This window comes from Cynara cardunculus (assembly GCF_001531365.2).
Source record: "Cynara cardunculus var. scolymus isolate 2C chromosome LG 1, CcrdV1, whole genome shotgun sequence".
Classification (NCBI taxonomy): domain Eukaryota; kingdom Viridiplantae; phylum Streptophyta; class Magnoliopsida; order Asterales; family Asteraceae; genus Cynara; species Cynara cardunculus.
This window is the reverse complement of record NC_037528.1, coordinates 45,635,746-45,649,723: the sequence shown is the minus strand read 5'-3', so window position 1 is coordinate 45,649,723 and position 13,978 is coordinate 45,635,746. Positions and strand designations below refer to the sequence as shown.

General features: G+C 31.2%; 1 protein-coding gene across 1 annotated transcript; it reads right to left on the bottom strand.

Moving 5' to 3' along the window:
- Window positions 1-2,381: 2,381 nt before the first annotated feature.
- LOC112513670 (calreticulin-3) lies at window positions 2,382-12,358 on the bottom strand. The gene is made up of 14 exons (XM_025120012.1): window positions 12,204-12,358; window positions 11,345-11,452; window positions 10,254-10,446; window positions 9,222-9,480; window positions 8,992-9,048; window positions 8,855-8,902; window positions 7,442-7,528; window positions 7,296-7,353; window positions 7,130-7,197; window positions 4,704-4,796; window positions 4,563-4,619; window positions 4,372-4,473; window positions 3,768-3,800; window positions 2,382-2,830 (listed from the first exon to the last, which is right to left on the bottom strand). The coding sequence occupies exons 1-14, from the start codon at window positions 12,328-12,330 to the stop codon at window positions 2,819-2,821; spliced, it is 1,302 nt and encodes a 433-aa protein (XP_024975780.1). The 5' UTR covers window positions 12,331-12,358; the 3' UTR covers window positions 2,382-2,818.
- Window positions 12,359-13,978: the final 1,620 nt, after the last annotated feature.

Here is a 13,978-nt window from a genome sequence, read left to right as displayed (position 1 = left end):
TATTAATTAAGTTATTTTTGTCAAATAACTTAATTAGCATTAGTTAAATAATTTTATAAGGTGAATAAATCGTGGTAATTTAGCACATTTGAATATTTAAGATGTCTTAAGATGGTAAGATTAAAATACTTAGGGACCGTTTACCAAACGCTTATCCGGGTAAGCGGTTGCCAAGTAATATTATCTGACCGGATAAATATAGTAAGGACCAAGAATCTTACCCGGTAAGAGCGAGACAATGATCAAGAGTCTTACCCTGTAAGTGAGGGCGACGACTCTTACCACGGTAAGCGCTTACCAGGTAAATTGTTGTATACGATGTCGTTTTAGTGGACTAAAATCTTACCCGGTAAGTACATAATAGTGTTAAATTTTACCGGTAAGCACTTACTGGGTAAGTGTTTGATAAACGACCCCTTAGTTATAAAGACGTTAAATTAATGTTAAGGGTTATTATTTAGCAAAGTGAGTTAACTTGTAGGTTGACTTTTCAAGAAACCCGGTCATTTATTTGACTATACGATTATGAATTGTGGGTTATCAATCGGAGTTTATCAATAAGTAATGTATGTTATCAAGTAAGTTTTCATGAGACTTACAATGGGATGTATATCTATGTAGAAATCTATTTTGGCATGTTATGATTAATTTGTACGGATACATGGTATTTCAGTTTACATACATGTTACAGTGTAATTTACATGTATGAGGTTGTTAGATGAGTAATTGCATGCTATGTGTTTACAGTTTTTAAATGACAAATGCATCCTTTACATACGATAGTTTCATGATCAGTAATTAGGGATGAGCATTTGACCAATAAGTCAGACGACAATGACACGACCCAGTAACGGGCGACCAGGGGGGTGTGAATCAAGATGACTCATACTCGTTAAGACACTTATGAGATCTCATTTATTTTCAGTGATTCATGTTTGTTCATATTTGCATACTATTTTAGAATGAAGCTTGCATGTTTGATATGCACGATATCACATAATTTTATTCACGAAAACCATGAGCTTATTGAGATTTTTAAGTTGACTATAGTATACATCCTATGGGCAGAAAACTTCAAGGTTGGCCAAGGGAAAAGGATATGTTTAGGGACTTGCACTGTAGTAAAGTCAATTTGTACAGTTAGACGTAATCACTAAAATCGGTTTTGCAACGTGACCAGGGGGCGTATCTATTAAGCCCCAAATAGGGTCCAGTACACCTGCTCAACTTATTTTCGTAAGTACAATTTTTTTTTGGGTATGAAAAGGGTGCATTAGAATATTAAAAAATACAAGGAACATCAACCAAAAAATGAAAAAAAAATGAAAAAAAAAAAAAAAAAAAGTTGCTCAAAATCAACCAAAAGAAAAAGTATCTTGAAATCAACCAAGAAACTTTAGAATATCCCTCTAATTGGTGGAATTCTGCTAAAACACATCAGACAACTTTACGGACCTTTGATCCACTGTAAAGATGCACTCGTTCAACAAAAATCTTGCGTCCGCCACTAAACATAATCCGATACAAGACGGGTTAGCATTTAACTTACATATTTCATACAAGTCTTTTGCTATACACCATTTTAAATTTATCCGTCATTTATGAAATATTTTATGTTTCATAAGAACTTCAAAATTTGTGAGATCCGTCAGAACTTCTATCTTAAAATTTTGTTTCACGTGACTTTTTCCATCTAAATATAGTATTTAATGTATTGATTAACATAGATTTGTTTCATATGTATTAGATTCACAATGTGAAACTTTTTACAGGTATTTTTTATTTCACAAACAGTAAAAAATATTCACAATATAAATCATATAAAATAACACATGATACATTGATTCTCATAGATCTCGCGATTTGGATTACTCAAAAGAAAATCCCCTATCTCAAAAAGTTAAATACTTGTTACAACTATTTTATCACCTATTGTCATAATCTTATAATTCTCTCTCTAAAAAATACAGTTAAATGAGCAAAATTGCCTACAAACAATACGTTCTATCATTCGATTTTATTGAAAAAAACATAATTTCAAAATCAACATTTTTATGTCCATACTTTCAGAAGACACATTTTACTAGTAAAAGGAAAGTGTATATATGGATTCATTATCGAACTCTTAAGTTTACGTTACACTGTTTTTAATTACGTATTTCGTAAGTATTGAAGAAAAAAAATTATTGCATCGAATATGAAAACATCATCCTCAAATTTATTTTTAGCTGTATAATTATTGGATTGAAGCACGTTTGATAAAAACCACATAAACTGTATCGCATCACATGGCTTTACGCAGTGTTGTTTTTAGCAGTTTGAGGCATATATGGTACAGTTTAAGACTTGACTTCACTTCACTGTCACACCTTATAACGATAATACAAGTACAAAGTGAGGTTTGTTTCATATTAAAACACTCCCTTGAAACAAGTCATCCTCTCTCTTATCTAGCTTCTTGACCCCATTTAACGGCTAGTTCGTCATCCAATGAGAAGCTGCCAAGTGGCGACTAAAAAAATTCAAAATATAGTCATTTCGGACCCTTTCTAACCAGCTATGGTCATGAACCCTTTCAGTAAAAGAAGAAACCAAAACCAACCCAGCCCAGAGCTCAGAATTCACGATAAATTTGCAACAGCAAGTGTTCGCCACAAAAATGCAACTTAGCTGCACCGTACAAGATCACATGGGATTCCTACCCGACAATAGTACAATTATGATGGTACGACCATCATAGCGCTACAATTTAAATATGAAAAGGAAACAAATTGCCCGTGGTAACTGCACTGTGCAATAAGGCGTGAATCGGCACATCTCATAGCTCATCCTGCAACACGAGCAAACATTGTTCAAACATGCATTAAGGAAGACAAGAATCTACCCCGTTAAAACTAAATGAAAACCAAACGAACCCTGTATATCCAACTGGAGGTGGGCTTTTGGGGGGGGTATGATATATGTAGATCTGACCTCTATCCCAATTGACACTGTTTGTGAACGATATTTTAGAGAAGGCTAAAAACTCTAGACTTCAGGACATTGGGACTCTGTAAATGAGAGCATCCCCAATTGAAATGACAAAGTTATGATTGAAATGGCACCTAAGGTTATAACCATGAAAAAGATGCATAATTTTTATGTTTTTGAATTGGTAAGGGGAAAATTGGGGATCTGAAACTATGACCTCCAAATTATTACCAACTAACGGACGAGCTAAATACCAAGAGAATTTTAAAAGGTTCTTCTGATATATGTATATGGGCGATGTTTGGTTTTAGGCAAACCGAATTTAAGTACCTAGTTTACATCTGAGAATGCATGTAACTACAATGTAATTTGATTTCCGATTCCTATTATTCTAAATTGTACTTTCAAAACCTTCATTTTAGTACCTCAGATGTGACATCTCATACATTTAAGTACCTAGTTTACATCTGAGAATGCATGTAACTACAATGTAATTTGGTTCAATTCCTATTTGTGTAACATACTTCAGTCTAAATGTTTGAGACATCAAATCTGAGATATTAAACTGAAGGTTATGAAAGTACTCCACACAAAATGGGAATCAAATCAAAGTATGTTACATATTCATGCAATTTGCCCTATGGTTTTTCCCTAAAAAGACTATTTTTCTGCTAGTAGATGAACTCCTAAGATTTTAGATTCACGTATGTATAAAACAGAGAACAACCTGCACATGACTATATACAGCATGATTAAGAAACAACTTAATAATTGGAAATAAGAAGCGTTCTGCTTACATGATAATCGTCAAGGTAATCATGGCGATTGCGCTGCAAGTAAGAGAAACCAAATCCAGATTTAGATTAGATTAGAAGGAAAGGAAATCAAACAATACCAAGATGGCAGATTCCAATAACAGATCTAGCATCTTAGTCGATAGATCAATTTTTTTTGACAAAATTTAGAAACTGCAGTTTCATAGGCAGAATAAAAAAAAGACAGTATTAAAGTTTAAACTACAACCACAAAGAGGTAAAAAGCTTTTCTCATGGAGCCTATACAAGTCTTCCGCAACAATTGGTAAAAACTAGTTGATAAGCTAACATGACAGTGTAAAAAGATCTAAAAGAACATGTTAAAAAATTAAATGGAAAAATATATGGGGCATAACAGGATGGAAAAAAAAAAAGTGATAAAAACCCCTTGAGCTTATTGAAACGCTACTTGAAGTAGCTTTTCGAAAAGGTAGCTTATGGCTAACCAAACGGCGCTTTTTCAATAAGCTTAAAAAAAGCTAGCGTATGGTTACCAGATATGGTCAACGAATGACCAAGGCCAAGCAGGCAGGGAAGAAATCATTATAGAATTAATAACTAAAAGACATCACATTTATATACAAACCTTTCTGTATCTATCCTTGTAACGCTCCTTATCTCGATGCCTTCTATCATAACCTCGTTCTCTCTTCCTCCTTTCACCTTCCTCTCTTGCCCTTTGTGCTTCCTGCACATTTTATAGTTACCGCTAACTAAACATACGAATCTATCAATGATAATAAAATGAGTCTATTGGCAATGAGTCCAGTAAGCCACCTCTTCCTCCCTCGCTTTTTTTGCTTTCTCTGCTTCCTCCAATGCTTCTTTTTCGATCTGATATTCGAGCAGAAAAGTGAATTAAGTGCATGTATTTATATTTGTGTATGTCGTAACACAGAAGCAGATCCAGAGACACACCTCTCTATTAGCGAAAACTTCTTGGATCACATCTTTTGCATACTCTGGATCGTCACAGATGAGAATGTTGTCATAAACAGATCCAGCTTTTACCTGCATCAGTCAAACAGTCATTCAAGCAATTTCTGGATAACTCTAAATATAGTTTGTAGTACACTAGAGTGTATCCATGCGATGCTGCATGATCAATCTCGATTTTGAAGATGGAAACTCTAACCCTAAATACTGTTTCATGCTTCGATTTATTCTCCATCCTCTCGGTTATACTTTTATGATCTTGTGGGGTTTTGAGAAAGTGAGAGTGTCACCAGTTGGTTATCAGTTTTATGAGTATAATGTCATATTAGTAGGGCTCAATGTGTGTTTATCCTGTATGAAAACGTGTTTATCAAATGATTATGAGTTAGTTTTATGAAGTTCACACATGGAGCTTTAAGAAGCTGTTCATATGCAGTAATAAGTTGTAAACTTGAATTTTAAAAGATTTCATAAACATGGGTAAGTGTTCAATAATATACTAGTTGTGTACCCGCGCAATGCGGCGGGAGCCATGAATTTTAACGATTTTGAAGTTCCACTGGTTTTATAAGATAAGATTTAACGATGATATAGGTTACACTTGGTCTTTACATATTAATACAATTTGAATAAATAAGAGTTATGGTTCCAATTACAGACTATCGATGAAAAAAATTGTATGACAGTTTAAAATCCAATATATTTAAAATCCAACATATTTAAACGACTCCACAAATGTGTTCGATTTACACCAAGAGCAAAGAACCAAGAAACTTGAGTTTTAAGATAAACACTCAAAACCAATAAAGAAAACTACAAATTTGACAGATCATAAGCCATGAAAAGACCAAAAAAGATGGGTTTTAGAATGAAATTTCAACCGCTTACCCTCTTTTTTGTCCAGAAACTCAGATTAAGGTTGAATTAATACATGTATATATATATTTCAAAAAAACCCAAGAACATATTAATTCAGAACATATTATACAGTGCAATTTGGACAGTCTAACCCCAAAATATATAGTATATATGCAAATAAATAACTATAAAAGTTTAAATAGTAAATATTAAAAATATTTTTTCACAGTATRTATAATATATAATAATATAATTAAGTCAAAAACTATTCAATATTGGACTCATTTCGAAGGTATTAACGAGACAATTATAATGGTGTAACTTGTTAAAATAAAAATGGATTTTTTAAACATGTTTTAATTGATAWACGATTATGTATGTTAATTTGATAAAGGTTTAAAATGAAATATTTAAAAGTAAAGAACGTAAAGTAAATTAATTAACTAATTATAGGGGTATAAAGTGTAAATTTAAAATTATAATTTAAAAAAATGGGTTCAATGTTAGAAGGTGAGTGTATGTGAGGGGATGAGTGTATGTGAGGAGAGAAGGGGGTGAAAAGGTGAAAAAGTGAAGCAAGGGTAGTACAAAGGGTATCTTGGTCATTTAGTATTTTAAGACTTTAAGACTTTTGCTAAATTTGCTTAATAAGATAGTATAGATTTTCACAGTATATATAATATATAATAATATAATTAAGTCAAAAACTATTCAATATTGAACTTATTTCGAAGGTATTAATGAGACAATTATAATGGTGTAACTTGTTAAAATAAAAATGTATTTTTTAAACATGTTTTAATTGATATACGATTATGTATGTTAATTTGATAAAGGTTTAAAATGAAATATTTAATAGTAAAGAACGTAAAGTAAATTAATTAACTAATTATAAGAGTATAAAGTGTAAAATTTAAAATTATAATTTAAAATTATAATTTAAAAAAATGGGTTCAATGTGAGAGGGTGAGTGTATGTGAGGGGGGTGAGTGTATGTGAGGAGAGGAGGGGGGTGAAAAGGTGAAAAAGTGAAGTAAGGGTAGTACAAAGGGTATCTTGGTCATTTAGTATTTTAAGACTTTAAGACTTTTGCTAAATTTGCTTAATAAGATAGTATAGATTAAAGATATTAGTATGAGCATACTATGTGAATTGACTCGTATCAAAATTTTGAAAATCCAGTCAAGAAGATTTGAAAAAACATATAATATGGTTATCAAATTAAAGAGAATAAAATAATCGTTTTTTATAGAATTTATTTAATTAAAAACTTAATTATATACAAAATATTTAGATTATAAAAAAAATGCAGAAAATCTATAAAGTTCATCGGTTGGTGTTAAGTTAGTTTTATTTAGTTCAATCATGAAGTTTTTAAGAAGTTGTACATAGCCTATAATAGCTTGTAACCCTGAATTTTAAGATATTTGCATCAATAATCGTTACATGATGTTTAATGAGTTCTTATTAAGAGTTTTCGCTAAATACTTTATAATATAGTAAAGATAAGAAAAGAGCATCCTCAACTGAGCTATGATAGGGAACCTTACCTGCCAAACCTCTATCCCCACATATTTGATTGGCTTGAGCACATATAGATCAGGATCATCTTCAAATTCTATTCAAGTACAGAAAATGTAAATTAATCTCAAAAATATTAAGATTACAGTAGTAAACATGAGAAACTAACATGCAGGTCTATGTCATATGAAGTACCTGGGTTATCAATCCAAGGAATCTTCCATTTCCCCTTGTAGTTTGGATTTTTTATTTTCTGTAGCAACAAAAAAAGAATTGCTCAAAATTAAGATGATGCTATGATCATTCACCATTGGTTAAAGGTAGTAATAATTTATTCGTACCTTTGGTTTCCATGGTCCTTTGTATGCCGGATTTGGTATCTTAGGTGGTCTCCACATCCCATCCTCATCTTCGTCCCAGGTATCAGGCTATTGGATATAACACATGAATAAGATTCTAAAAAAATATCGGACAAAAAGCATCAAAATACAACAAAGTTTACCTAGAGTCTGTTTGTTAACAGCTTAATGAGCTTAATGGGACTCACAGCTTATTCTGTCAGCTATACATGACTGCTGGGTAGTGGCTTAATGATATAGAGTGTTTAGTAAGCTTCTAGGGGGAAGCTTTATACATAAAGCCAAAAAAAAAATTCCAAACTTGTCCTTCCCGATTAAAAACACTCTCCTTCCATATATGAAAAGTTCTCCCAAATAAAAACATTCTCAATCTATCCAGACAGATTAATCCATATGACAACTTTATCCATACATAACTTAATGGAAAACCAACCAAACAGCTGCTTAGTGTAGCAAATAATTTTTGCACCATCAATGTAACAAAGTTCTGAAAAAATCCTGTGTTACTTATTTTGACTCGTAACCTGCTGATTTTGTAATATTTTATGGCATGGTTGTCAAGTTTATCATCCACTTAGCCATAACTCTTTCGTAAAGAGGTATTAAAACGTTATCATATGTTATAAGATCAGCAGGTTACTGGTTAAAATGGGTACAAAATAGAAAATTTTGAAACTTCGCATCGATTAAGAAAATATGTTACGCTAACTGTTGCTTAAAAATAATAAATGGGCATATCCATCTCAGTTATGAATCTTACAAACGGAGAATACAAGGAGGCATGTTGTGTTTAAGATCTTACACAATAAATTACCACATCTTTTGTCTATCAGTGTTTGCAGTTTGGCACTCCTGGGAAGCAGTGAAAATTCCCAAGGGAGAGAGGTGGGAGACAATGGAAAAAGGAAGTGAGAAAGAACAACATCAAGTAATTCATTACTTTGTTCAAGATATAGCATTTATGTTCACTTAGAAGTTCTCCCTTGAAGAGTACCTCAGTTCCCTTTTTTGCTCAAGTAAAAACATTACCGTCATATCAACAAGCTTTTCCTTTTGAAAGGAGGATGTATGAAAATAAAGAAAGAGTGTGTGCAATACATGTCATATTCTTATTGTCATTCATGTTTTATAAAAGCAAATTGTTATCAGCTTGATGGAAAATTTAGTGTTTGATATAGATTTTCCCGATATATGATATGAACTGAAGTATCAGTAGTTACTTCACAATTCACAGCAATACATAAACAGCAATGTCAGAAAAAGGTGGGAAGAAGACATGGCTGATATAGAATATTTAGATGCAACTCAAGTACCAATTCTGAAAATAACTAAAAAATGAAGTCTAAAAAAGAAAGAAACAAATAGAAATGCATAATAACTTGATAGTCAGCTGACCTGTTTAGCTTTGGGGTCAGGAATTTCTCTTGGGATTGAATCATACCCCTGGGATACCAGATAATATAAGAACAACATTCAACAAAAAGCACATCAAACTATAAACAAAGCATAAAAGCATAAAATCGGATACCTACCTCAGGCTTGACTTGATCTGGATCATCAATATATTCTCTTTCCTCCCAATCTGCAGGCTGAAAAGTAAAGAAAACTGCTTGAAATGGTAGCTCAAAACGTAATGTTTAACTTTCAATAGAAAAGGAAAACTTACCATAGATAATGCAAACTACATCCAACATTCTAAATAGCAAAAAAGGAAATCCAAGATTGATAGTCAACTGAAATAGTTTAATCATTGGTAACTGACCTTTTTGGCCTTCACGTCTTTGATTTTACGGGGTGGAAGGATATCCCAGTCTGTATACATACTTCCAGAATCTCTTTCCCTGCCATCTATTAGAATACTATAACTTGCATCAGGCCTAAGGATGAACGTGTAGAAATGGGTTAACTTGTCTGTTTCACACTGCAAGTCCTTCTTGATAGGATAATTTTGCCCCTGGTAGGAAAGGATAACATGAAGCTTCTTTGTCTGTGTGCCACATAAATCTGGTCCAAACATCACACTTCCAAAAAAGAAACAAACAAAAGTAAGTACATTGAATTGTACCAGCAGAAATACTAACAATATTATGGTGATGTTATAGCAATAATTGGTAAACAAAAAAATAGCTGAGAATATGAAAGTTCAAAAGACTGAAATAGAAGCTGGGAAGAAAATTCTTCGTTTCTGGATACAAAATTCATCAAATGGAAAATAGAAAGAGCAAAAGGATTGAAATGAATTCTCTTCCAGTCTTCCGTCCCAAAAGGAATGATGTGCTAAGGCACCAAAAAGAATGTTGGGGCTTCTACCTAAGCTCCTTAAACCTTATTCACAAGCAGGGTCTTTTCGGAAATGCATACATATTAAACCCCCTCCTCACCCTACTTTAAGATAGGATATCCTGGGCTTGTTTGACTTGGTTTGGTTTATTTGGTTACTTTAAAAAAAACATTAGATTGCCCTAACTTTGAGGCATGTCTGATATCCAGCAAATGAGGTAAAGTGAAGGATAAAAATCAGTGAAGAAGAATGTCAGGTTGTAATCCGGAATATGAAATGGAGTTATTTGCAAAGTTGTGGTCTAGACCCAAATGTAGTAAAGGCACCATATTTTTTTTGGAACAGTCAAAATTTCATTGGTTAGTAAAGACCTAGTAAAAATCACCTGACTTTCCAAAACTAAATATAAAAGAAAGACTGAAAAGAGTCATGTAAAAGTGATGCCAACAGCATGGAGAGAGAGAGACAGAAGAAATATAAAAATGTGGGAAGAAAATATGCAATAAGACAAACCTATATGGAGTGTCGCCACCAAATTTCTTTTGGTTGACATATCCAGACATAAGCTTGATATAACCACCACCACACTCAATATCCTGTTCAATTTTAATCGAGTACTGTAATACCAATGTTCTATTTTTGTTGCTGAATTCTGGAATCTTAGCAGAGATGGCAAAATGTCTGGCATCAGTTGATGTCTGAATACCTGAGAGTTGAGAATTATCCAAAAGTCTGTAATTTAAGTAATTTCAGATGCCTAGACATGCAAGTCCATTTTTCAGACTGACTAAGTACAGCTCAATGATTGATTGTTCTCAAACACAAAACAGATAGCCTTACAGAAGAATTGATAAGGCCATTAGAAATCCATCTGAACCATTTATTTTGTTCTTATATAAAAGCTTCAATTTATTATTACTTGGTTCTGTTAGGAATCTAGCATGTTACTGGTTTACCAAAACTTCCTAGGAAAAACTCAGGGATTTTATTTGTTTCATATTTTTGGTAATTTCTGTCGCATGACTTCAGCATGGTTTCAGTGGTCACCATTCAAGATCTCACATATGAATTCTCCGAAGATTTTTTTTGCTTCACAAATTTGGTGGCTTTTGTTCAAATAAATGCAGCATGATTTGACTGTTCACCATGTTTGGATTCCCATATGATTCCCTTGTAAATATAACATATGACAGGATATAGAAACAAACTAATTTGTACTCTTGCAACTAAAAAGTTTGTGGAAAATAAATCCAAAAAGAAGGAAGCCAGCTTCAAGTACTTAACCAACATATACGATAAATTCTATAAGGGCAGCAAACAATTTAGGTCACAACTATCAGCCTTTACAATGGATATGTGTGTGATGCGTTTTATAATCGAGCAATGTACCGTGTAGTGGAGTTTATGAGTTGAAATTTAAAATCTAATGCAACAAGAAGAAAAAAAATTGTCAAATGTATTGGAATATAGTTTACACTAATTATTCATGAGCTTGACACCTAGAACTAGAAGTGGGCCCTAATGGAAGAAGACTTCGAAAAACAAATCCACCGATCTGTATCAAACTTCAAATTTTACAAAGCACGTGAAAGGGGAAATGTTACCTTTATCATCTGGATCACCAGACCATGACCCAGCTGTGTGCTTAAATGAACCCGCCTTCCCTTCACTTTTTTTCCAATCAGACTTCACCCACCGGCTCTGCCACCCATCTATTTGCCACAAATTACAAAAACAGACAATTATATTTAAGTAGGCAGATTCAAAACTCCATACAAGAACACCACCTTACTTAACCAAGGAAAAGTTCACTACAGTTTCCATATCAGAATTTATACTACACTAGGCATGGGCCCTCAAAATCCCTAAAAGGTAACTAAAGAAGCATGGATTAATGAATGAAATTAAGAAACTAAGCAAATTTCTTAATTTCAATTCTCTCTCCATTAACAGTAGAATATAGCTTATGCAATGTGCAGAAATTGCAACTACAGTGAGCTTAACATGTGCCAATATTGCACAAAATTATAGCAATTTGACTAATTAAACAGGTTGAATCTCAACTTCCCTTGATTTAATCGACAAATGATTCTTTTTTCTACATCCCTATTCCCTACTTCACTCTGGAAATCCTAAAAACTTTACTCCACATGTACAACAACAGATACAATCCCATAAAGTTCTAGGTAACAAAGATGAACTTCTTCATAGACACTTCTCACAAATAATCTACAAATTACCTTCGCTACTACACTCCACTAATCATAAATCCTTAACATAAATTGATAAATAAATAAAAACTACAAAGACACACATATCCACTAGATCATCCAAAATTAATAGGTTAGTTTAATAAAACAACAGATTGAATCCACCATATCGCCATCTGATTGCTTACATTTGGAATAGAATAACTAGCTACTGCAAAAAGTAAGTAATAATCAAAACTTGCAAAACGTTTACCTTCAAATCGCTCCTCAAAGATGATCTCGGAGAAGCAAACATTACAGAAAGATGAGAGTAGCACAAGCAAAAGCGCTGCAAATTTAAGCTGCTGAGGCGCAGACCTTCCAACTCCATGCTTGCTCATCTTTTAGCAGTAATGGCATAATTTGCTGAATCCGGTAATGAATTGTTTGGTTATTTATAAGAAACGTGAATGAAATACCCATGGATCGGATCTTAATTACGACATATGCCATTCATTTTTTAACAACGAGGATAGCATTCATTTCAAAAAACATTTTATTTTTTTACTCCTTTTTATATAATAAAATAATGTTGTACTACAAACTACAAAGCATGTACATTTTATTTTTACAATTTTTTAATAATATAATTTATAGAATACTAGAAGTGTAATCGTATAATGCAGTGAAATAAATTTCTATTTTAATTTTTAGTTTTTATTCTGTCTTTATCGATATAATACGATTTTATGTGGTTTTAAGAAACCGATAATGTCTTTATTTTGAATGAAATATAAATTTGAAGATAGTACAAAAAATTTAAAAAAAAATAAAATCAATATTAGTATTAAATTAACTATTTAATAGTTATCGTTTTTTGTATAATTTTTTTAATTCAATTTTTTATTATAATTTATATTAAGTTTAATAACAAATTAATTTATTTTTAATTTAATAATATAATTTTTATTAAAGATAATAATTAAACAAATCTGTTAGAAACTCTATGATTATTTTAATTATATTTTAGATTTTTTATATTTAAAATAGATGTTTATCATGTATTTGATTATGTTTATCTACAGTTAGTTACACAAATTTAAAAATTAAGATTTAATAAGTTTTACTTACGTAAAATTACTTGTGATTTTGAATTTTAAATAATACATCAATAAACAGTACTTCATACATATTGCTTTTTAAGAGATTTTATCAAATGTTTTATAATATAGATTAATCTATACTATATTATAAAACATTTGACAAAAACTCTTAAAAATCATTTTTTATGCGTAAAGTACTGTTTATTAATGCATATTACTTAAAACTCAATATTGCAAGTATATATTGTGTGTAAGTACAACTTATTAAAGTTTCATATCTGAATTCATGTAACTAACTGCAGATAAACATAATCAAATACAAGATAAACATCTCATTTTAAATATAAAAAATCTAAAATATAATTAAAGTAATCATTGAATTCTAACAGAATACTTAATTATTATATTTATAAAATTTATAATATTAAACCAAAAATAAATTATTTCATTATTAAACTTAAATTAAATTATAATAATAATAATAAATAAATTAAAGAAATTACATAAAAAATGAGAACTTTTAAATAGTTGATTTGATATTAACATTGATATACTTTTTTTTAAATTTTTATGATATCTTCAAATTTATATTTTATTCAAAAATAAAATCATTATTGTTTTCTTAAAAACACATAAACTATACTATATTATAAAGTTGACGAACTCTTAAAACCCATTTTTTATGCGTAAAGTAATGTTTATTAATGCATATTACTTAAAACTCAAGATTGCAAGTAGATTGTGCGTAAGTACAACTTATTAAAGTTCTATATCTGAATTTGTGTAACTAACTGCAGATAAACATAATCAAATACAAGATAAACATTTCAATTTAAATATAAAAAATCTAAAATATAATTAAGATATCATTGAGTTCTAACAGAATAATTAATTATTATCTTTATAAAATGTTATATTATTAAACCAAAAATAAATTATTTTGTTA